Here is a 23,122-nt window from a genome sequence, read left to right on the forward strand (position 1 = left end):
CACCCGCTCCAGAGCACCGTGCTTGAAGCAGACAGCATTGCTGTAGCCATCCCCAACGGGCTGTTATAGTTGGAGACTGAGGCGCTCGGGATTGCAGCAACCACAAACCTTCCGCATCCTGCCTCAGGACCCCTCATTTTAGTCCTGTAGCTTCCCCTTGAAGAACAATGGGCATCCTCACTCCATACATACAGTGATCATAATGGTACAATGGTCCATGCTGTTAGATAAGCTGGATGGAGGAAAGATGCCAGAGCAGCTGTTACACCCCAGATACCACTAAGGAAGTTCAAGCAAAAATAATTAAATTATACCATCTTAAACAAGCCAGCAACCCTGTAAAGATATCCTGACCCATTATTCATTTGCCATCTCTCGATTCTTCAGCTTCTTTTTTGTTAGAGTGTAAAGTTCATGGGGAGGGAAAGGAGATGAATGTATTAATTTAACAAGATTTGTGGAAGGGTCTCAACTTAAATCTGGCTCCCACCGATGTAAGTGCCTCTCTCTACTCTGATTTAGTAACACCAAGCAGAGTAGTTTTATGGTCAATGTAACTGGACTGAGACAGTCAGTGGACATATTACATTGCTTATGTTGACTCTTACTAGCTTTCAAGAGCTGTCCCACAATGCCCCAAAACAATTGATGCAAGTGGTCCTGGCAATGGATGCGCACCACTGATACAAGGAACCACCCGAACTGCAGTGGCTGTACACAAACATAAGTTAGGTAAACGCAATTTTGTAGTGTAGACATGGCTTTAGAAAAGATGCTAGATCTAACTGCATGTTAAATTAGGATCATCCACTTTTCTGCATTTATACAGGGGAATTTTTAATTTAGAGTAAATAAAGCCAATTTCATTTAAAAAGTTTCATGGTTTCAGGCACTAGCACAATATTTTAAGTGTTTCAAAAAGCAACAGTACACTCAAAAAATGGTCATCAGAACATTTCATTGCACGAGAACTTGAAAAACCACACTGTTTATCAAACTGAAGTTTATTAGTAGCCTAGATGGCATGACAGGAATTTATGATCGTGGTCTCTCTTTCTTGCCTTTATACAAGGCTAAGAGAGAAACATTAGCTACTTTGACAACCTTAAAGCGGACACCAGGAATGTCACCAACAGCGTGACCTTTCCGACCAAAGCCAGCAACAAGAACTTCATCATTTTCCTACAATGAAAGAAAGGAAGATTTTAATTGAACTTAGTAACACAATTTTCAGTCAAATGAAAACCCAAATAAAATAAAGTTTAAGAATATTTAGAAAAGCAAATTGCATTGGTTGAACAAACCTTTTACATGTAAATGTACTGTAAATGCTCATGTTTTGATTAAGATACTTGAAATTTAAAAATAATGTTACTAAGCAGAAAGTAATGATAATTTTCTTCAGATGACCACAGGCCCCTGCACAGATAGGACCAATAATGTAACTTTGACCTGTATTACATGGAGTCAATTCACATCAAAAAGTTTTAAGGATTCATTGTTCACCTCAATGAAGTTCAAGCAACCGTCATTAGGAACAAAGGCTGTTATTTTCTTGCCGTTCTTGATCAGCTGAACTCTGACACATTTCCTGATGGCAGAATTGGGCTGTTTAGCCTCTACACCACTGAAATGAAAAAAAGTAATTGCTGTAACCGAAAGTAGCCATCTGCTGGCATCAATTGTATAATGTACATAGTAAACACTCCACTAAAAAACAAATCTCTAAACTTCTTTATAGCATTTGAGATTGGAGTAGAGGGGCACAAAAGAAGCAGTATCTTTAATGCATGCAACAGAGCAGTAACAAAGAGTTGCCTCTTCAAATTGATGCCCGCAGCTCTTTACAATGTACCAGCTCTTCTCCTCAGGAACAGCTGCAGAATCCTTCCACCTCTTTTCCCTCGGTGTCCATATTATACACCCAGCTCTCATTCAGCTTCCAGATTCAGGAATAATCATAAAGAAAACTGCCACTTATAATTTTTGAAGTGTTTTGTTCAGTAAAATAAGCTTTTTTTTAAAACCAAAATTGTTATTTTCTGGTTTAATACATTTCATGAAACCAAACGTCCCTCTTCAAAGTAAAAAACAAAACAACACTGCACCATTAACTGGCAGCATGGCCAAAGAGTCTAAAGAGCTGCATTAAGCCTCCCAATTCTTGGACAAATTAGACAGTCCAGAGGAGAGCAACAGATTTAGAAAACCTGACCTATGAGGAAAGGTGAAAAAACTGGGAACCTTTAGTATTGAGAAAAGAGATGCAGGAGGAACCGGTAACAGTCTTCAAATATAAAGAGTGATCAGTTGCTCTCTGTGTCCATTGAAGGTGGGACTAGAAATAGTGGGCTTAATTTACAAAAGAGATTTAGGTTAGCTAGTAGGATAAACACTTACTATAAAGATAATTAAGCACAGGAATAGACTTCCAAGATCGGTTTTGGCATTTCTATCATTGGAATTGTTAAGAACAGATTAGACAAACACCTGTCAGGGATGATGTTGGTATACTTGGTCTTGCCTCAGCACAGGGGGCTGGACTAGATGATCTCTCCAGGTCCCTTTCCAACCTTATATTTCTATGATCCTATTAAAATGGCAGTCACAACCAAGATACACAACTTTTGAATGGACTCAAACTGATGTTACCAACAGCTCCTTTGAAATTCACTCATCACTGAAGATTTCCTTTAACAACATTTTTTTCTCCTACTAGTCTAAGAAGTGTCTATTTTCTTTCCGGAGAGCAGATGTCCATGCTGGAGAAATGACATCCCCTTTCTGAAGCGTCATATACAAAGCATAGCTACTCCCCAGACCAAGAAGATATATTGACTCTCATTCTTCAGGAAAACTAGATTGGGAAAAAAAAGGTAGCAACAACTGCAGGCATAGTTCATTTTTGTTAAGCATAACAACTATGTTATTACACATAGTTGTTAAGCATAACAACTATGTTAAAACACAGGATTTACTAACAATCTTCTAAATCCCAAATATAGCTACCTAAGACCCACTAGTATGTCAGGTGTTATGCACAATAATGCTGGGATGGTACTGTGTGTAAAGTAGATAGATATTTGGTGACTAACTATTAAGTTCAACTACAAAAATGAAGAGAAAGCCTGAAACTCTGCCCTGAATGACTTCAAAACAGGCAATGGATGGTGCAGAAATCAGGATTACTTTTTTTTTTTAAAAAATCAACAGAGTTGCAACCAAATTAACAAAGGCTGCAAATGTATTATGATCATGTTATTAGGTAGAGTAAAACAACCCTAATGGACACTAAGCACAACAAACAGTACACGTTCACAGCTTATCAGTATACATTTAGATTTTACGTACACTTTTTCCAGAACAATTCCCTTCGCATGGGAAGCTCCTCCAAAGGGGTTGGCTTTCAGGGCAGTACCCAAGTGGGCCTTCTTGTATTGCTTGTCGTGCCATTTCTGATCTCGCCGGTGGCTGCGAAGTTTCCTGGCAGTACGAAGCCCACGGCACTTACCTAAGTAACAGAATTTTGCATGACACAGAAAAATAATCAGTGCCACACACTACAAGCACGAGACGCAGCGCCCAGCTAATCCCGATGCAGAATCGAAACGACTGGCTCAACCCGGGACCCAGCAGCAGATTGTTCAAACCCCAGGAGCGCACGTGGCTGCTCCCCACTAACACCCCGGGCGAGCACCGCGATGCTCCCCCGCAGCGCTGCGACCCGGGGGCGGGCTCACAACGCCGCGCGTTCAGGGGGAATTCGCTTCCTTTAGCGGTTCGGAAAACGGAGCCACCAACTGAGCGCGGCGGCGCCGCCGACCCCAGCCGGGGGAGGGACCCTCTGCCCCGGGCGAGCGCTGCTGGTGCCGGCCAGGGGCGGGGGGGGGGGGGGGGGGGGGCTGCCTATGGGCCCCTGCCCCTGGGACTCGCTGTGCCTGGGCCCGCCCCGTGCTCGGAGGGAGGAGGGGGCCCCTCACTCCCGGCCCGGCCGCTCACCCATCGCGCTGCTGCTGCCCCAGCCGCAAAGAGAAAGACCCAAGCTGCACCGCGGCTCCTAGACGTCGCTGCAAGGGCCCCGCGCGAGGCGCCCGGGGCCGCGCCTGATCGGAAACGCAGCTCCGGCGCAGAGACAGTCGCAAAATCATGATGGCGCCGTCCGCACCAAGAAGAAGCACAGCCGGAAGCGGGAGCCGTTGTCAGGGAAACTACAACTCCCAGAATGCATCGCGCCGAACACGTCAGGTGGTATGTTCGCCTGGGCTAGTTCTACACTTCTCGTGTGTCATGCCGGAATTGGCGGCTCTTGGCTGTGTGCTTTGCTGTCAGTGCTAGGGCTGTCCCCGGCGTCTCTCCCTCCCCCCCGGCGGAGCCGCAGTCTCCTGCACTAGGGTGACCAGATGGAAAGGCCCGATATTTGGGACATTTTTTTCTATAAGAGGCTTTTACCCCCCCCCCACCCCCTTCCGATTTTTTACTCTTGCTATCTGGTCACCGAGTTCCCCCCTCCCCCGCACGTGGCTGCCCCCAGCTGGTCTGGACGCCCTAGCACTAGAGTTGCCAATTTTGATTGGACCTGATCCTGGAGTTTTCATCACATGACAGAATCTTTAATTAAAGATGAATCTAATTCTGGGAGACTCCAGGACAATCCTGGAGGTTTGGCAACCCTATCTGGTGCTGCTGGGCTGGTGTGATACAGGCAAGGCGCCTGCTCCATTTCTGCGGGCGAATGTGTGTGCATTGGTGTCAGTGGGAGGTGCTGTGTGTGCAGGGTTTCATAGAATCATAGGACTGGAAGGGATCTTGAGAGGTCATCTATTCCAGTCCCCTGCACTCATGGCAGGACTAAGTATTATTTAGACCAAGTATTCTCAACAACACCGTGACTGTTTTCTCACAACAAAAATTACTACATGACCCCAGGAGGGGGACTGAAGCCTGGGCCCACTCAAGCCCCATTGCCCCGGGCATGGGGGCTAAAGCCAAAGCTCAAGGGCTTCAGCCCTGGGTAGGAGGTCAGTCAGTAAACTGAGCCCCGCCGACCACCCAGGGCTGAATCCCTCAGGCTTCGGTTTTGGCCTCAGCTGGTGGGGTTCGGGCTTTGGCTCCAGGCTCCAGCAAGTTCAACACCAGCCCTGGCAACCCCATTAGAACGGGTTTCCAACCCACATCGGGGTCCTGACCCACAGTTTGAGAACCGCTGTTCTAGACCATACTTGATGGGTGTTTTTGTTTGACTTGCTGTTAAAAATTTCCAATTATAGAGATTCCACAGCCTCCCTCAGCAATTTATTTCAGTGCTTAACCACCCTGACAATTAGGAAGTTTTTCCTAATGTCTGGCCTAAACCTCCCTTGCTGCAATTTAAGCCCATTGCTTCTTGCTTCTTCTCAGAGGTCAAGAACAACAATTTTTTCCCCTCCTCCTTGTAACAACCTGTTACATACTTGAAAACTGCTATTATGTCCCCTCTCAGTCTTCTCTTTTCCATACTAAACAAACCCAATTTTTTCAATTTTGCCTCATAAGTCATGTTTTCTAGACCTTTAATCATTTTTGTTGCTCTTCTCTGGACTTTCTCCAATTTGTCCACGTCTTTCCTGAAATGTGGCATGCAGAACTGGACACAGTACTCCATTTGAGGCCTAATCAGCGCAGAGTAGAGCAGAAGAATTATCTCTTGTGTCTTGCTTACAACGTGCCTGCTAATACATCCCAGAATGATGTTCACTTTTTTTCAACAGCATTATACTGTTGACTCATATTTAGCTTGTGACCCACTATGACCCCCAGATCCCTTTCTGCAGTACTCCTTTCTAGGCAGTCATTTCCCATTTTGTATGTGTGCGACTGATTGTTCCTTCCTAAGTGGAGTACTTTGCATTTGTCCTTGAATTTCATCCTATTTACTTCAGACCATTTCTCCAGTTTGTCCAGATCATTTTGAATTATAATCCTATTCTCCAAAGCAGTTGCAACCCCTCCCAACTTAGTATCATCCGCAAACTTTACAAGTGTACCCTCTATGCCATTATCTAAATCAGTGGTTCTCAAACTTTTGTACTGGTGACCACTTTCACATAGCAAGCCTTTGAGTGCGACCCCCCACTTATTAATTAAAAACACTTTTTAATATATTTAACACTATTATAAATGCTGGAGGCAAAGCGGGGTTTGGGGTAGAGACTGACAGCTGGTGACTCGCATGTAATAACCTCGCAACCCCCAGTTTGTGAACCCCTGATCTAAATCATTGATGAAGATATTAAACAGAACCAGACCCAGAACTGATCTCTGTGGGACCCCACTCGTTATGCCCTTCCAGCATGACTGTGAACCACTGATAACTACTCTCTGGAAACGGTTTTCCAACCAGTTATGCACCCACCTTATAGTAGCTCCATCTAGGTTGCATTTCGCTAGTTTGTTTACGAGAAGGTTATGCGAGACAGTATCAAAAGCTTTACTAAAGTCAAGATATACCACATCTACCGCTTCCTCCATCCACATGGCTTGTTACCCTGTCAAAGACAGCTCTCAGGTTGGTTTGACACGATTTGTTCTTGACAAATCCATGCTGACTTACTAATCACCTTATTATCTTCTAGTTTGGTCTCACACTGAAGCATTGCCAACCCCAAGCATTCAGAAAGCACGAGCCAAGGGCCCCCAAAATCACGAGGTTAGCTTAGGAAGCACACAGTTTCACCAGATAACAACAGCGAGATGTCTATTCACCTTCTCATGTTTGTGCCTTTAGGGGTCACATTTTCCAGGTTTTCTCCACAACTACAAGGGAAAGAAAGTTACTTTTTTTAGGTTTAGCTGAGATTCTTACATACTAACGAATCCAGGAGCTGAGTATACCAGAAAATCACTAATATTATAAGACTTACAATAACATACAAAAGTTAGAGATACTGAGCCCATTAAGGATGGTTAAAGAAAAACAGCCCAAGCCATCTCTGTCTGTTATAGCTGAGGGAATTAATTTTGCCCTGCACATTTTATTCATTCAGCTTCTCCTCTCTTTGCTTCTTCAAACTGGTCAATGAGTTCTTAATTTGCTCTGCAACTAGACACATTCATCAAGTTAATGTCCCATGTTTGTCTGTTCTGAGTGGATGACGCTAATTAACATTGCTGAATTGTTTTCTTTGTAACTTGAGTCTGGGGATCAGTTTTTTTAAAAAGGAGGCCAAGAAACCTAACTAGCCATTTGTACATGCAGTCATTCTACTTAGAGCAATCTTTTCGTCAGCCTCTTCACCATGACCTTCATAAGAAGAGAGGAGTTCTTGTTGGCTTCCCATCTCTGTGGATCCTTGTCTGCCACATTAGATCTTTGTTGGGTTGAGTTGCCGTTGAAAGGATGGGTTTATATTTCATTTGCTTCTTTTTAGGGATTGGACTTAGGCTGCAGACAAGCCCAAGGTTTCACACTTGGTAATAATGAGCCATTTCTCTTCTCTGATGCTAGCTCGTGCCCATGGTGTGGGATGCTTCTCCTTTTCAAAGTATTGGTGGATAGGAAATAGAACCACAGATCTGGATTGCCTCTACTTTTGTGTGTTTGAAGGAGCAGTGGGGTGAAAATTTGGGTGCCTACCTTTGCAGTTGTGGTTCCAGTGTGAAACATAGGTTGCCTTTAGTTTATTTCTGATTTAGAAATCAGCTCCTTCAATTTCTGCAAGCCTGACAGTCCCCATTCTGTGAAGGCCTTTTAGGAAGGAACGGGCCAGTCTGTGTGCAGAATACTAAGGGTGGGCAGTGTTTATTGTGGGTGTTAGAGATGGTGCTGGCAGAGGGAGGTCCATGAGTGGCTGAGCCTCTCCAAACAGTCCAAATGGCTCCGCCCTCAGGCCCTCTCCTGATTCCTAATGGCACTCTTCCCCCGTGGCCAGGTTGGGGCTGGTGGTGGATTGCCTGTGGCCAGGGACTCTGGGTGTCTCCAGGGCTGGCAGTGCTTGGGGCTGCACAGCCTGCCTGCCTGCCTGGGGTCTAAGTGTGTGGGAAACAGGCTGCTGAGGAAATGAAGCTGATTTGTGAAGTGATGAATTGACACAGAATCCCAGCGTGTGGGTAGAATGGTTGATCAAAAGGAGCCTTTCCCTAGAATTTTTATTAATTTTTGCTACTGTATGTTGGGACCAGGTTCTTACATGCTCTTATGTAGCATTTCTGGAGCCGGTTCATTAAGTGTGGCAAAACCAGACATCCTTGGCCCAATACTTATTAATGGAATATAAATAAATTAAGAGCATGCACCTTTTACAGTAGTCTGTCGTCAACTTTGGTTGTAGCTTCCTGTTTTATAAACTGTTCGGCTCCCAGTGACCTAGTCGCTGGTGTGGCATCTGAGCTGCATGTCAGGTGATAAATAATCACTGCTAATGTCTACAGAGGCTAGACATTTGACAGTAATAGGCTGATATGAATAGGGAGAATATGTTAAAGGCTGTTATAATGAGGAAGCTGATCAATAGTTCTCCATGTCTACTGAAGGCAGGACAAGAAATAATGGGCTTAAATCTGCAGCAAAGGAGATTTAGGTTAGATATTAGGATATTAGGTTAGATATTTTTCTAACTATAAGGGTAGTTAAGCTCTGGAATACGCTACTCAAGGGGATTATGGAATCTCCATCATGAAGGTTTTGAAGAATGATCAAACACCTATCAGGGATGGTTTGTTTCCAATGGAGTTCATCCCTCTCTGGTATTGTTCATTCAGTCCTTCCAGAAATTACTTATTACTGCAGCTCATAAAAATACTTCTGAGAGCACTTTTTTTGGTGTGGATTGTGCAATTTGCACTGAATACCAGACATTATCAAAAAATTTCCCAGAGGAGGAGGAAATGCCCAATATTTGCTCTAGAAGGTATTAATCATGACCCATACTTCAGATTAGTACAGCACAGTGTTAAAGGTAGGTATCATCATACGTCATAAGTGTATAGCCAGTGTAAAAGTCAGTACTGTATACTTTTCAGGAACAAAGTGAAGCTTATAATAAATGAGGTAGAATTGCCTTTCTTCTTGGTTGTGGTTATTGAAAGCATTTTTATCAAGCAAATGAATACGTAGCCCTCTCTCTACAATCACATACACCCATGTAACACAGGGTTCATCATATGCTAAGACAGCCATTTTCTTTGGGAGTCTGGCTAAATTGTTTGCAGCGTATGACTCAGGAAATATAAGGACTATAAATGTAATTTTTGAAAAAAAAAATCTTTTGGAAACTAAATGGGCTAGAAGAGAAGTTACTGGTTCAGTGAGTACTGACTTAGCCCTAGCTTACCTACTATTGTGTAGGAACCATTCTTCCACCAAATCCTTCTCCAAAGTCTTGTCTTTATACAAAAGAACAAACTGTTGTAATAGGACCCCCATCCAGTGATTTATATCTTACTGGTTTTCAGTTTAGCCTTTTTCTTTCACAGCTCCCCCTCCCAAGCCATATATTGAAGAGCGGTTAGAAAATAGCAGCCCGTGTGTGAAAATCTCCTCTGAAAGGTACAAGTGTGAAAGTGTCTTATTTTTTGCTTGAAATAGTTTTGTAAAGAAGGCAAGAGGTAGAATTTCATTTCCAGGAGATAGGGATTATGGGTCCTGGAAAGTTTGACGGGTCTATAACTTTAATGGCTGTTCTTATTCATTTTTGAATACATATATGGCCCCTCCTTGTTCCCTCGGTATGATTTAAAACCAAAATCTGGCCCTGCATTTCTTTGCTGCAATGTTTCTTTTATATTTGGTGCCACAAACATCTGTGTGCTTCAAAGAAAACATATCGTTTTCAGCCAGGCATTGCATAACAATTTATATCTACCCTTCTTTCTCTTTTTTTTTTCCGTGCTGGGATTCTCACTTAAGAAGTATCCAGGGTTCCCTAATTGGTAGTAGCAGTACTGAACACAAACTGGTGAGAGATTTTAAGATTAGTGTATACCCTTTGTATCACTCTAGGAAAAATTAATTAAAGACGGTAAATCCTTGAGCTTAATAGTTGCAGATGCTAAAGCCCCAGGCATAATCTTGTATCTAGAATGCACCAGACTGGAGCCCTTAATCAGTCAAATAGGGCTTACTTCTGTGATCACATCAGCAGATATCTGATATTAGTTGCCAAGTAATATGGGATAGTATATATATTCAGCAGATTGGGGCCTCATCTGAGGTGGCTTGTGATTGGCCCCCACCCAGTGTGAGTGTGTAAGTTGGGAGGGCCATAAAGAGTCAGTTTCTGTCTGGAACATGAAGGGTAGAGGAAGGGGGAACATAACCTGCTTCCAGTGGCATCAGCTTCCTAAGAAGGAGAAGAGAGAGGCATGTGGTATTGAGCAAGGGGGAGCCTGGACTTCCCTCAGTCATCAGCAACAGTGGCAGCCTCTTTGGGATGAAAAGGGAGAAACTCTGAGGAGGGAAAGGAGAAGCCCTATGAGGAGAAGAGAGTGGAGGCACTTTGCTGAGAGGGATTGGGGGGAGAGGGGAAAAAGAAGGCAAAGATTTCTGGGGGAAAGGAGAGAGTGTCCCAAGGAGGTGGGATGGGGAGAGAAGATCAGAGAAAGATGGAGGGCACCAGGGTCAGAGATGAAAAAATGAGGGAGTGGAGAGAGAATATTGAACAGAAAGGAGAGCAGAGAAGAAGGGGAACAAGGAGGAAGAAACAACAATAAATGAGAAAGAGCAACAGGTGTGAAGAATAAGAACTGGAAAAAATATGAAAGTAATAAGAAATTGGGATCAGCCTCATGATTTGAGAGGTGCTAGACAAGAGTGGGACTCAAATTCCTGGATAAAGAGGTTGAGAGAAGGACTATTGAGTTGCCTCTTTGTCTGGTCCTGCAACTGTAAAGGGAGACAAGGTCATCCCTTGCTTTGCAGAAGTTGCATAGGATGCAAAGTGTGTAAAAGAGTTGGTTGCCAGTTGACCACTTGCTTTGCTTGCCCCAGATCATCCCCCACATCATTCCAAAAGATGGCAAGGTTTGAATTCCTGTGGATAAGGCCACGGGTCCTACTGTCAACCCAGGCAAATCCACAGGGATCCAAAGGGACCTCCGCCATCTCAAGGTGGCAATCCCCAAAATGAAGCACCTAAAAATCAATTGATACCTGAAAATTGTAAAGTTAATTATGATGATAAAACATGGTAAGATAGAAAGTAAAGCACCTGCAAATTGATGCTATTCCCACCCCCCGCCCCAAAAGAGGTCTTTATCCTCTCTATAGCTCATTTTCCACATCTGAAAATTTGACATATTTAACTGCTTCTCAGGGATGTTTTGAGGCTTAATTAATTAAAATGTGACCTTAGCTGTGTATGATTACAGACGGTAAAGTCACACTATTATCTGAATCACACTTTTCACGAGAGAGGTCAACTACAACAATGAGTAACCTGTAGCAGGCTCCATTGAGCTTTGAGAGTTGTTTTTTTTTATATATATATATTTATTTTCTTAAAAGACAGCTCACTTCCTAACTCACTACCACCTAAGAACTCAGTTCTTGTCTAATAATTCATTAACATGAATAATAGAGTATGTCAGCAAGAGTGGCTTAGAAAAGGCTTTTTATGTTTACATAGTACATGCCAACTGATGCAGTAGCAAATGTTGCTTCCTATTGGCTGGAGGTGCTATCCGTCACATGATCTGTGAGAATACAGGCTCAGATCTCTTTGCAAAAACAGATGTGCTTCTTCAGGAGAGGCAGATTCATTTCTCAATGGAAAAAAGCATTGCTTTTAGCCTTTTACTCTTTTTATGTGTAGGATTTTCAGTCTCTGTGGATCAAATGTTCCTAAGAATGGATGGAAGGTCAGTAATTTGTTACATTTCAACAAACTGCTTTGGTGAAGCTGAATGCATGTTTTAAATGTTGTAGTTTTGTAATTTTACTTTGTGTCTTATTCAAATAGATTTGTTCACAGTTCAGCATGGCAGCAGAGGATTAGAATATTTTTAGTTTTAAAACATCTAGGAGTCATGCAGAAATGAACCTTTTCAATTTTAAGATATGAAATGTTACTGTACCTCTTTCAAATTATTTTATACATAAGTCTACAATGGTCTAAAAAGTCATATGCCCTAATGATCTCTCTCTCATATTTGGTTACATTGTCATGCTTTTCTAACTTTTTCATTCCCAACCAGTTGTTAAAACAGAATTATAAATAAAATAGCAGCAGAGATGCCAAGAAACAAAGGTGCTAAAATATTCTATTTCTGTAAAGTGAATATTATTGAAATCTAAGTTCAACATTGTAAGAAATATTAAACTGACAAAATTGTTCCTAATCCTAAGTGTTTTTATTTGCCATTGACTTTGAGTGCATTCTGGTTTTTTTTATATAGTAGAAATAGAGGGTACAGAAAATGACAAGAAAGAGAAGGTGCTTTCTGAAGCCAAGCATTATAAAAGTGAAAATAGCCAAATTTAATTATTTGCATCATGCCACACAGTCACTAATAACGTGCAGATCAAATACGAAGATGATCACAGCTGGCAATAAAGTCTGAATATTTTGGGCAACAGGGACATGTGGTGATTTGCTTAAGCTTGTATTAAGAGATCTTTGAGTCTGTTATAAATACTACAATATGTTTTCATGGAAATAGTTTATTTTCAGTTCTCATCTGGCAATTTCCAAATCAGTTAGTGCCTCCCTAGCTGTTTCACTTTTCTTTGGTCAGAAAGATGTTCTACCAGAATGGAACTAATTGAGTTTTCACACAAACTTTATGAGAAAGATTAATGCATTAAGCCCAACCCTGTTCCCACTGAAGTTAATGTAAGTTTTGTCTTGACTGAAGCAGAATCATACCCTTACCTGTTAAACTGAGTTCAGTATTACTCCTGGTGACTTATTTTTTTTTTAAAAACAAAGCTTTACAGTTTTGTTACTTCTTAGGTTCTGGTCCTAGAGACCTTATTCAGGCATAATCCATTAAAGTCAGCGGGAGTTTCGCCTAAGTTGGAACTGCAGAATCAAGTCCTTAATTGTGAAATTTCAATTAAAATATAAAATCATTATTTAAATGTGGGTCTCTGAAAGGTGTGTTTCCTCCTGTGAAATTACTATAAAAATAATACAGTATAATTTGAAAGGCATGATTGCTTCCCTCTGTAAAGCTAACTATCTTTGTAGGGATTTGTTTGTTAGTGATAAGAAATAAACCGTCTAATAAAATATTTTTCATTGGAAGATTCTGTTAAAGAAACCTACAGTTTGGGCCTGATTCTGATCTCACTTACACCGATTTCACACCAGTGTAAGTGAATTAACTTCAGTCAAGTTACTTATGGTTGGTGTAACTGAGGTACGTCTACACTGCAAACAAAAGTGTGATTGTAGCATGAGTAGGCCAGGGACCCTTGGTACGTATTTGGGTTGAAGTCCATTTTCACTACAATTTTTACCCGTGCTAGCTGGAGTAAAGCTAGGAAAGGTATGTCTACCACTCTACAATCACATCTTAACTTGTGGTGTATTTGTACCCTAAGTTTAGAATCAGGTACATAGCTATATGGTCCACTAGCAAACTTTTATGCATTATGTTTGATTTAACTGTGGCTCAAATGTTATTTTCTCGTAAAATATTATGTAAATAATTGAAATGAGTGCACTAGGTGAGCAATAGTCAGTATGAAGTCGGATAACATTAGTGGGCTGCACTGCTTTTTGATATGTTTTTAAGGAGTAATGAAGATATTATAGGAGTCTAGTTTATTTTGAACATTGTGTTATCCAATGTAATCTGCACTTCAAAGTGATAGCATTCAGTAATAATACTATAGATTGTATTTTGTGTTATTAATGTAGTTCCCTTTAGCTGCCCTATCTCCTGAAATGAAAACTACGTATGGCAAACTCTTCCTCACTTGATCATTCCTAAGTCCCCCTGCATCAATAAACTTACATGTGTGGATAAGGGCCACTCACATAAAGGTTTTCAGGAGTAAGCTCTATACTTTTACATGAGCTTTTTCGGATGGAAAAAAGACTTCCTTACCTTATAGACTGATAATGTCATCTGATAAGTGGGAATTTGCACTTCTTTATACATATAATCTTATTTAGTTGGGTATTACATAGTGATTAGTCATTCCAGTGCTTTGTATTAGGACTAAGCCAATTTCAGTTGGGCTCCTGACAAACTTAGAATGGTAATTTCAGCATACAATGCAGACACAGACATACCATGGACATGGAGCAGTTATTTTCAGATTTGTAATCCTAAAGAAAGGCCAATGCTTTTAACACATTATACTGAAGTTGAAGTTTTTCGTTTAAAATAGGTGGAAAAGTGACCATAAATTCAGGAGTTATTTCATTATACTTTTAAAAATTGCTCCAAATGTGTTGCAGGTCTAGTCACTCTTCGTTAAGTGTTTTATAGTTTAATTTCTAGCTCCTGTGACCCTTTTAGCCAATAGCAAAGGTCTAGCAGTAATAGTCTCAGCTAGTTTTTCTCCTGTCATATTCACATTTACAATGTTATTACTCAGAATGTTGTTATGCACAAATCTAGGGTGAGCCCTGAGAACGATTCAAGGCATTTTCATTTGTGTTTTCACACCGTCTTCCCGTGATATTTCCAACCTACAGTTTTGCCAGCAAGTTTAAAAAGCAGCAAAAGAGCCAGGAAATGTGCTCCAAATGGTCCATCGTGGCCAAAATCCTCCACACATTGAGACCTACCCATCAATATTACAAGGATAGCCTTGCTCCAGCAGATCTCCTTCGAGTTCCCCAACTTGTCCTTTGAATTTGAATGCTGCCAATCTGATGGTGGTAGGGTTTTGGAGAGTCACACGTAACCCGCTCAGAGACAGCATTCAGATAGTGCCCATCCCAAGCTGTGAGCACCTCTACAAAATATTCATTTACAATAACCAGTAGAATTGCTTATATTCCCTTCCATTTATAATCAGAGCAAATCCTACCATAAACTTAATCCTGCTATAAACCAATCAACATCGCTTCCCAACCTGATTCCTCCCTGCTCCATCCTCAGATGTCTATTAAAAAAGATGAGCTTTGGAAGAGGTTAACAAACTCGGCTCTCGGAGACCACGGGGAAGCCCTGCCAGCAGCTCCCTTTCTTTTACATTGAGGTGGCTCCAGCTCTGCCTCCTCCATTGATCAGAAACACAGAAGTGTAGCATGAGGAGAGATCTGAGGTAACTCAAGCCCAAACCATTCAGGACTTAGTAGGGCAAAAACAGCACTTTGAACTCTACCTAGAAGCCGCAGACAGCCAGTGCAGTCCACAAGCGCAGATACATTCTCCCAATGTGAAACTGTGCCAAATAATCTTTTAAAACTAGTTTCTGCTTCTGAATAATCTCTCCAGCCTATGAATGTCAGCCTTGTCCAGATTGAGTCTCGCACCAGCTAGCCGGCATCCAAGTCCCAATCTGCTGCAGACACGGGGTTGTTCTGTTCTAGTGGATGTGATATAATGGAAATACCCAGCTGGGTATCATCAATCTATTGCAAACACTGCAGACCATGTCTATTTACTAATTCTTCCCGAAGTCTCATCACATACACTGAGCAAGAGGACAGACAGAGCAGAATCCTGTGGTGTCCTGTATGAGAGAGTCCGTGGGATGGAGGAATAATTGCCCATAATTACCTTCTAGGTCTTTCTGTATAAGAAGCAGCATTGCCACTTCCAAGTGATTCGACCCGCTCCTGGCAACACATGCCAACGACACCTCATGATCAACTGCATTAAAGGCAGCTGACAGATCTAATAAAAATCAGCATAAACATGTGCTGGGAGGAGATCATCAACCATTGTCATCAATGCACTTTCTGTCCCTGTAATTGCTGAGAAACACGACAGGATGGAAGTTGTGATCCGGTCCTTCCTGCATGAGAAGTGCTCCTATACCACGTTCAGATGCATCGGTGGTTACTAGGAATGGTTTGTCAAAGTCTGGGGCCCTGAGCACAGGGTCAGACATGAGCATCGCCTTAAGTTGGGTAAAGGCCTCCTGACACTCATCAGTCCACTTAACTGTATTTGGCTGGGTCTTTCTGGTCAGGTCGGTCAGTGGGGCAGCGATTTGGCTGTAGTGTGGTACAAATCGCCTGTAGTACCCGGCCAAGCCTAAGAAGGATTTGGACCTGTTCTTTGACTTTGGGACAGGCCACTTGTTTGGATAGCCTCCACTTGGCCTGTTTAGGGGTTTATTGGTTCCTCGACCCACCTGCGTTGTCCCAGGTAAGTCACTCTGTTTTGGCCGATTTTGACACTTTTTGGCCTCTTAACAGTTAGTCCTGCCTGCTCTGATACACTCAAAGACCTTTTCCAGGTGTACTAGGTGTTCGGGCCAGGAGTCTGGAAAAAAATGGCCACATCATCGAGGTGGGCACTGCATATTCTCCAGTCCTGCTAGTAGACCATCTACCAGCCTATGGAAGGTGGCGGTGTGCATTTCACAGCCCGAGAGGAAAGTACATTAAATTCATCATTACCCCCGCATGGGTGACGATGCTGACCTTTCCTTTGGCAGGTTCATTCTAGCGGTACTTGCCAGTACCCCTGTTAGTCTATTGTAGAGATGAACTGGGCACTCCCAACTTTCTCCAATAGCTCACGGTTGCGTGGCATTGGATAGTTGTCTGGACAGTTACCGCATTTAACTTATGGTAGTCCACGCAAAAGCGTATTTCCCCATCTGGTTTTGGGTACCAGAACCACATGGATGCCCATGCACGGGTAGATGAGCGTATTATACCCATCTGTTAGCATGTTCTGGTCCTCCCGTTCTATAGCAGCTTGTTGCGTGAGGGGACACCCGTTATGGGTGGTGTTCTACTGGTCGTGTGAGCATTACCTGTGTCAATGGAGTGGTATTGCCTGTTCAGTCCATCCTGGAGTGGCTGAGAACAATGGGGCGAAAGCTAGTGCACAGCTCCTTGATTTGTTGCGCTGCAGACATTCCAGGGGTGGTTGAGAGGTTTACCTCTTCCACGCTACCGTCTTTTTTTCCCATCGTAGTAGACACCGTCAGGTCCACTCGCGTCATTCTCGTCCCTGGACTTTAAACTGACAAACCTGTTAAGTCTCGTGGAATAAAAGGGATGAGAGAATTAACATGGTACACTTTGGGTTTAAGTGAGGAATTGGGAAATGCTATGAGGTAGTTAACAGTTCCCAGGCGTCTTGGACCGGGTGAATGGCCTTCCATGATGCTTCCTCTTATGGGCCTGTTGCGCCTTCAAGACCATAACTTGGTCTCCTCTCTTGAACGAACGGTCTCTGGTATGTTTATCATACCAGGCCTTTTGCTCTTCCTGAGTATCCTTTAGGTTTTTTCTCTAGCAAGGGCTTAAAGATGTCGGAGGGTGTTTTGTAGGTTGCTTACAAAGTCCAGATGTTAGTTCTGGAAAGGTATAAACCCCTCCCATTGTGTGCTTCACCAACTGTTAATGGTCCCTTAACCTGTGTGGCCATACACAAGTTTCAAAAGGTTTGAAAACCCTAAACTGGGATTTGGTACAGCCCTGTAAGCAAAGAGCAAGTGCTGCCAACACTAGATCCAGTCATTGGAGTATTCATTCACGAATTTACGGATCATGGCCCCCAAAGTTTCATTAACCTTTCGACCAGGCCATTGGTTTGATGATGTAAGGTGGCAACCAAGTTGATCACCCCATGAGTTTTCACAGGTCTTCATGGTGGCTGCAGCGAAATTAGATGTAAGGATATCGGAGGGCCAACCTACCCTGGCAAAATGTCTGTTAGGCCGTGCACCACTGCTGTTAGGCCTAGGGTGTTGCCTAGAGGCTACTTGCTTCCGGGCCATGGGGGTGCAAAGGGTTTCCACGGAAGTCAGTACGCTCTGCATTGTCGCTCTGGGCATTCTTTCTTTGGGAAAGGACCAGAATATCAACGCTACTCCGGCTTTGAATATGGGACCCTGCAATTATGCGGGAGGGCTGCTGGGAGGGCCTTGACCAGATCTGGGGCGTTTCCCCACTCCTTTGGCACCTCACAAGACTGGACAATACTGGCACTTCTTGCCCAGTCCTCCCAGTGGAGGAACTTCCCAATCTTTCTTTTGGTTTTTCTGTTCACCCCAGCATGGCACTGGCGGATGATCATGGGCCAAGCTTAAGGGTTCCCGGTTACTTAGTTGGAACCACCAACCATTTGTGGGGCTGCCATTTCTTCCTGTTGTCACCCCTGAAAGAATTTCCTTTGTATATAAGTCCTTGGTCCTATTTAACAACCGGATTCTGTGAGAGAGCCGTGAGAGGCAGTGAAGTTGCTCCACGTGCCCGCCCACCAAGCTTTTGCAAAGGCTGTCGATTGCTCTGCTATCCTCATCTGGAATGTTCCCCTGAGGTTGGGGGAGCCAGGCTTTCTTCTCAGACTGTGGACTGTGGCTTGGTCCTCTGGGAAGGCGTATGGATGGTGATGGGGTTGTTTTCGTTGCTGGCTGTACTTGCTATCCACTCGGTGCCTGGGCGGTATGTTCAGGCTCTGGTTGAGCTCTCTCAGTGGGTTGGTTCTTTTTGCTTTCTTTTTTCCCCCGTTTATGGCTCGCTGGCCCCCTCTGGTGTTTTGGGTTTGGTGAAGAATGTGGTTGCACTTGTTGGGTGCTGGTCTTCTGTTCCCCAGTTCCGGGCTGGGTACGGTGAATGGTCTCTGGTGGGGTTCATCCATTGGCATGGGATCCGGGTCCACTTACCCATCAGTCGTGGGTCTCTGGTAACACAGAGCGGGGTTCTTCTGTGGGTCTGGAAGCTTGCCTGGTTTGGCCCTGGCGGATGCTTAACCCATTCCCACTCACTTGTCGGCCACTTCACCTTGGTTGGCCACGAGTCTTCCCCAGTAGCATGGTGGATGGAGATTAATTGTCTATGCATGCAATCAAAGTCCACATTCCTGGACCAGCCCTTTTGCACTGACAGTCAGTTCAGCCGTAGGCAAGTCCACAGCATTGTGACTAGTGAGGGGTAAATGTCACTTTGGCCTTTGGGTTGATGAGTTTGGGATCCACGAAGTGATTGGTCTGAAGCTGACACTTGTGCCCCCGTTGTTCTCTCCACGGGCGCAGGTAACTTCTTTCTGCCCACTGTTCAAATGTCTTCCCTGGCTCTGAGGGGAAATTTTCGAGCGTATTGCACGGGGCTGGGGATCTTTGGTCGCATGGTGGTTAATGACTTGCGCCCCGGTGTGGGTTCGTTGGGCAGTTGTCTTTATATAGTCCTTCCATTCACACTTATAGCATCTTCAGCTAGCGTTTACGCGTGCGGTGAGCAGAGCTAGTCGCGGACTTTGAGGGACGGTTGGAGGTAGGGGCTTGCCTTCCTGGTAGCGTAAGCGTGGTGAGGTTTTGAGGATAGGTGTGTGGCCTTCCGTGGGTGTGTAGTGGGTTTTGATGGGTTCCCCGGTTTGTGGGTCTCCGTAGGCGATGCTGTGCCCCTGGAGCGTTTCATTCCCCCTTTACCTAGTAGCTTTCCTTGTCTTCGGGCCACTTCCCATTTGGCGCTTCCAATCTCCCCCGCGTCTGGTGGGATGAGTTTGGGATTTTCCATTCGTTGTATTGTCATTCTCGTGTTATGTCCAGGAACACCCATTCCAAAGAACTGCGTCCATTGGGTTCCCAATGGTAGAGTGTTCATTCAGTCAATATTTGAACCTTGGTTCTGATATCCGGCGGTCATAATGACTTCCCCACGTAGTAAAAAGGGCGCTGTTTGCGGAAAGTGACCAATCTGAGTTTCCACTTTGGTTTGCTGAAACGCGCCGACGGGCGATTGATCTGGGGTTATCCCCAATTCTGTATCTTGGCCTTGGTTTTCTGAAACTAGTTTATATAATCATCTGTGGTCCCTTTGGCATTTTCAGCCCGCCACGTCTGCTACAGCGTCGTCCACTGATGGCTTTGTGTGACCTCAAGTTCTTTAGCATTGTTATCTAGTTCTTCTAGGGATCTCTGTAGCCAAGACAGGCCCTTTTCAAAAGTTTTCTATAGAACGTCTCAGTGTCGTTTCCCTGCCTGTATGAGTAGTTCGGGAAATTTCTTGCTGCTTTGTGGGGGGAGAAGTTATGGCTGTAGGGGTGTCTAGGATTGGTTCTGCGTTCTGTTGGCTTAGGGCCTGTTCTTAAGCTCCGTGCGGCCTTCATGGGGCTACCGACCGTGCGGCCTCCCTCCTTGTTTTTTTCCCATCCTTGGTTGGTTTCTTTTCTCCCTCTGGACGTCTCTCATCTGGTCTTCTGGTGGGCAGCCTATGCTTCTTCTTCTTGTTTTTCGTTTTGTAGACTTGATTTTTGGCTTACTGGTTCTCTTTTGTAGTGTGCTGCTGTTTTGAGGCTGTTTCTTCTTTTGTTTTATTCTAGGTCTTGTAGTTTCTTTTCCATACTGCGTTCCGGCTATGTCGCTCTGCTAGTCTTTTGATTTGTTCTTCCCGTTGGAAGTCTGGTTCCTGTTTCGGTATGCTGTGTTGTGAGTGTCCTCTGTGTTTGTTTGTCTGAACTGGCTGGCTCTCTGTTGATACTCCTGGCAACAGTGCCTTAATAAATAGCACAACCATGTCCTTTTTTCTTTCCTTCTGGCTACTCTTTGACGTGCAAATTAACGGTCAAACCCAGTTTATTTACCTGTGTGTGTTTTGCTGGGTATTTGACTCTCAATAGGGAGTGCTATTGTTTAACAAAAGACCCTTAATGGCTCTTTGCTTATATGCAAGCCTTGCCAACGCAGAAAAAAAAGAAAAAAAAAGAAAGTCTCTGCTGCTACTTTTAACACCAACACCCTTTCTCTCTGGGCTAAAAACCCTTAGCAGAGAATAATATTCCTACTGGCTTCTAGGGATTCTTACTTCCCTACGGCTAGCCATCCATGTCAATAAGGCCTCTGTCCCAAACTGGACTTTGCGTCCAAATTGCTCGGTCGCTTATAGGCATGAGAACTCCCCAGTCTTAAATTACCAGCATTGGACTGATCTTCGACTTGCGCACCACTCCAAATTTCCAGACGGGGTTTGGCCCCCTTCTGGTCTCCCCAAACTTCTCTGGAAGACCCCAAACTCAGAGACTCTGAGTCCCACCAAAGGGAAACAACCTCTCCCTTTTTTGTCTCCTCTTTTCCCATCCCAGCTGTCCCTCCCTGGTTACTGGTCGCATACCTGTACCTTAAACTCCTTGAATGCGCCAAAACAGAGAGGGCAATTACCTTTCCCCCCCTTCCTCCCCTGGGTATGATCTCAACCTCAAGTCAAAGCTAATCACAAAGCAGATTTTCCCCCTCCCTTTTCGTTTCCTTAGCCTTAACCAGAGAGAAAAACCCTCAAGGCCAGGTTTTTAAAAGAAGCTGTATATAAAAAAGAAAAGAAAAAGAACACAACATATGACTGCTGCCATCCAAGATGCATTACAGGGCTATTGCTTATAAGAAAATAGAATAAACAGTCTGATTCAAACAGATACCAATTGAACTTCCAGCAGTACACACATGTAAATACAAATAACAATCTAAACCTATTGCTTTCCTTTTGACTCACACCTTGGTAACAGAAGGAGTAGAAAGAAGCTGGAGATAGAAAGAAAAACCTGCTTCTCTCATAGACCGGGATGAACAACAGAGAGAGCAAAGCCAAAACCACCCAGAAGTTCCCTCCCTCACTTTGAAAAATCCAGTTTCCTGATTGGTCCTCTGGTCAGGTGTTTGGTTCCCTTTGTTAACCCTTTACAGGTAAAAGAAACATTAACTCTTAGCTATCTATTTATGACAGTCCCATACACAGGCCTAAAACCAGACTGACCAGGGTCAAGGGAAACTGAAGACTGCAGGTATTGCCATAGCTTCTTAACTACTATCTTCTCAAGTATGTTTCTCAGAAAAAGAGAGAAATTTACATAACACTTTCCCGCATGTAAGCAGTAATGAGCAGCAATAGATAATGAAGAAATCTCAGACTCCTAGTTGCTATGGTGACTGGCACTTTATAAATGCCTAAGATGTACAAACCTTAATACATACCGAAGGTCACTTCACTGACATACCTGCCACGTTGCCACCTACCTCCCAAATGGAAACAGTCACGTGGCTGATGGTATTTGTCATAGTATGGTATTCAGCAGTGTCTCACACATCACTCTTTCCAATGATTTCCTCACTGGTGTATGACTGTTTCATTGGCTGTGCACATTCATCTATTTTTGAGTGTCTTTCTGCTGAGAGAAGAATCTTGACATGTCTGCATGAGCAGCTTTGGTACATTTTTGCATGAGACATATGGGTGTTAAATTGTACTTGTCACAAGCTTTCAGTGTGAAATCATGGGCCTTGAGGAGTCTAATTTCAGACTGTTCTGTTAAGGACATAACATATGCATGGCTCCACATGTGAATATGCCCCTTATCATGCCTATTTTCTGACATGAGGGTTGGTGTTGAATATTGTTAGTCTTCCTCAGAGATGTATCAAGTAAAAAATGAATACAGTCTTAATTTTAGCCCCATTTGGGATGGGAGACTTCTGGGGGGTGGAGGGGCAGATGATATTTTACTAGCCCGTAAAAAATGCTTCCACTATATGAGGGAATGAATTGAATTTTGCAGCCTTGCATTAAAGTGTTCTAACATGAACGTTTAGTCTGAGTAGAAACACTGGGCCTAGAACTCTTAATTTTATGTTCAGTAAAATATATGTAAAGTAATTTGCCTTTAAGTTTTTGGCATGCCTATTTTGGGGCTGTCTCCCCTCCCCTCCCCTCATCTTTATATACATTACCATGAAAAATGTCAACAACCCTTGCATTGCTGTTGCTTTCCACAAGATACAATGTTCTATCTTAGAATGTGTCAAGGTTTCTTCCCCACTCTGAACTTTAGGGTATAAATGTGGGGACCTGCATGGACACTTCTAAGCTTAATTACTAGCTTAGATCTGGTAACTCTGCCACCATCCAGAAATTTCAGTGTCTGGATCACTTCTTGTCCCCTGCAAAACCTTCCCCTCCCTGGCAGCCTTGAGAGGCTTCACCAATTCCCTGGTGAACCCAGATCCAAACCCCTTGGATCTTAAATCAAGGAGAAATTAACCATCCCCCCTCCTTTCCCCCTACCAATCCCTGAT

General features: G+C 43.6%; 2 protein-coding genes across 2 annotated transcripts in view; one reads left to right on the forward strand and one right to left on the reverse strand.

Moving 5' to 3' along the window:
• Positions 1-988: 988 nt before the first annotated feature.
• LOC116825893 (small ribosomal subunit protein uS12) lies at positions 989-4,078 on the reverse strand. Its single transcript, XM_032782270.2, has 4 exons — positions 4,000-4,078; positions 3,352-3,511; positions 1,507-1,627; positions 989-1,182 (listed from the first exon to the last, which is right to left on the reverse strand). The coding sequence occupies exons 1-4, from the start codon at positions 4,001-4,003 to the stop codon at positions 1,036-1,038; spliced, it is 432 nt and encodes a 143-aa protein (XP_032638161.1). The 5' UTR covers positions 4,004-4,078; the 3' UTR covers positions 989-1,035.
• A 7,624-nt stretch (positions 4,079-11,702) lies between these two features.
• The window catches only part of LOC116825754 (V-type proton ATPase subunit S1-like protein), a 30,584-nt gene continuing 19,164 nt past the window's right edge, over positions 11,703-23,122 (forward strand). The window contains exon 1 of the mRNA XM_075067051.1: positions 11,703-11,832. Coding sequence (XP_074923152.1) covers positions 11,741-11,832 — 92 coding nt within the window. The 5' untranslated portion in view covers positions 11,703-11,740. The remainder of the gene's footprint in view (positions 11,833-23,122) is intronic.

The sequence above is a fragment of the Chelonoidis abingdonii genome, chromosome 6 (genome assembly GCF_003597395.2).
Source record: "Chelonoidis abingdonii isolate Lonesome George chromosome 6, CheloAbing_2.0, whole genome shotgun sequence".
NCBI lineage: Eukaryota > Metazoa > Chordata > Testudines > Testudinidae > Chelonoidis > Chelonoidis abingdonii.

Coding starts and splice junctions, on each gene's coding strand:
- LOC116825893 (XM_032782270.2), bottom strand. Junction 1,628..3,351: donor GGAATTGTTCTGGAAAAAGT/GTACGTAAAATC, acceptor TTTTCATTTCAG/TGGTGTAGAGGCTAAACAGC. Junction 1,183..1,506: donor GTTGCTTGAACTTCATTGAG/GTGAACAATGAA, acceptor CTTTCATTGTAG/GAAAATGATGAAGTTCTTGT.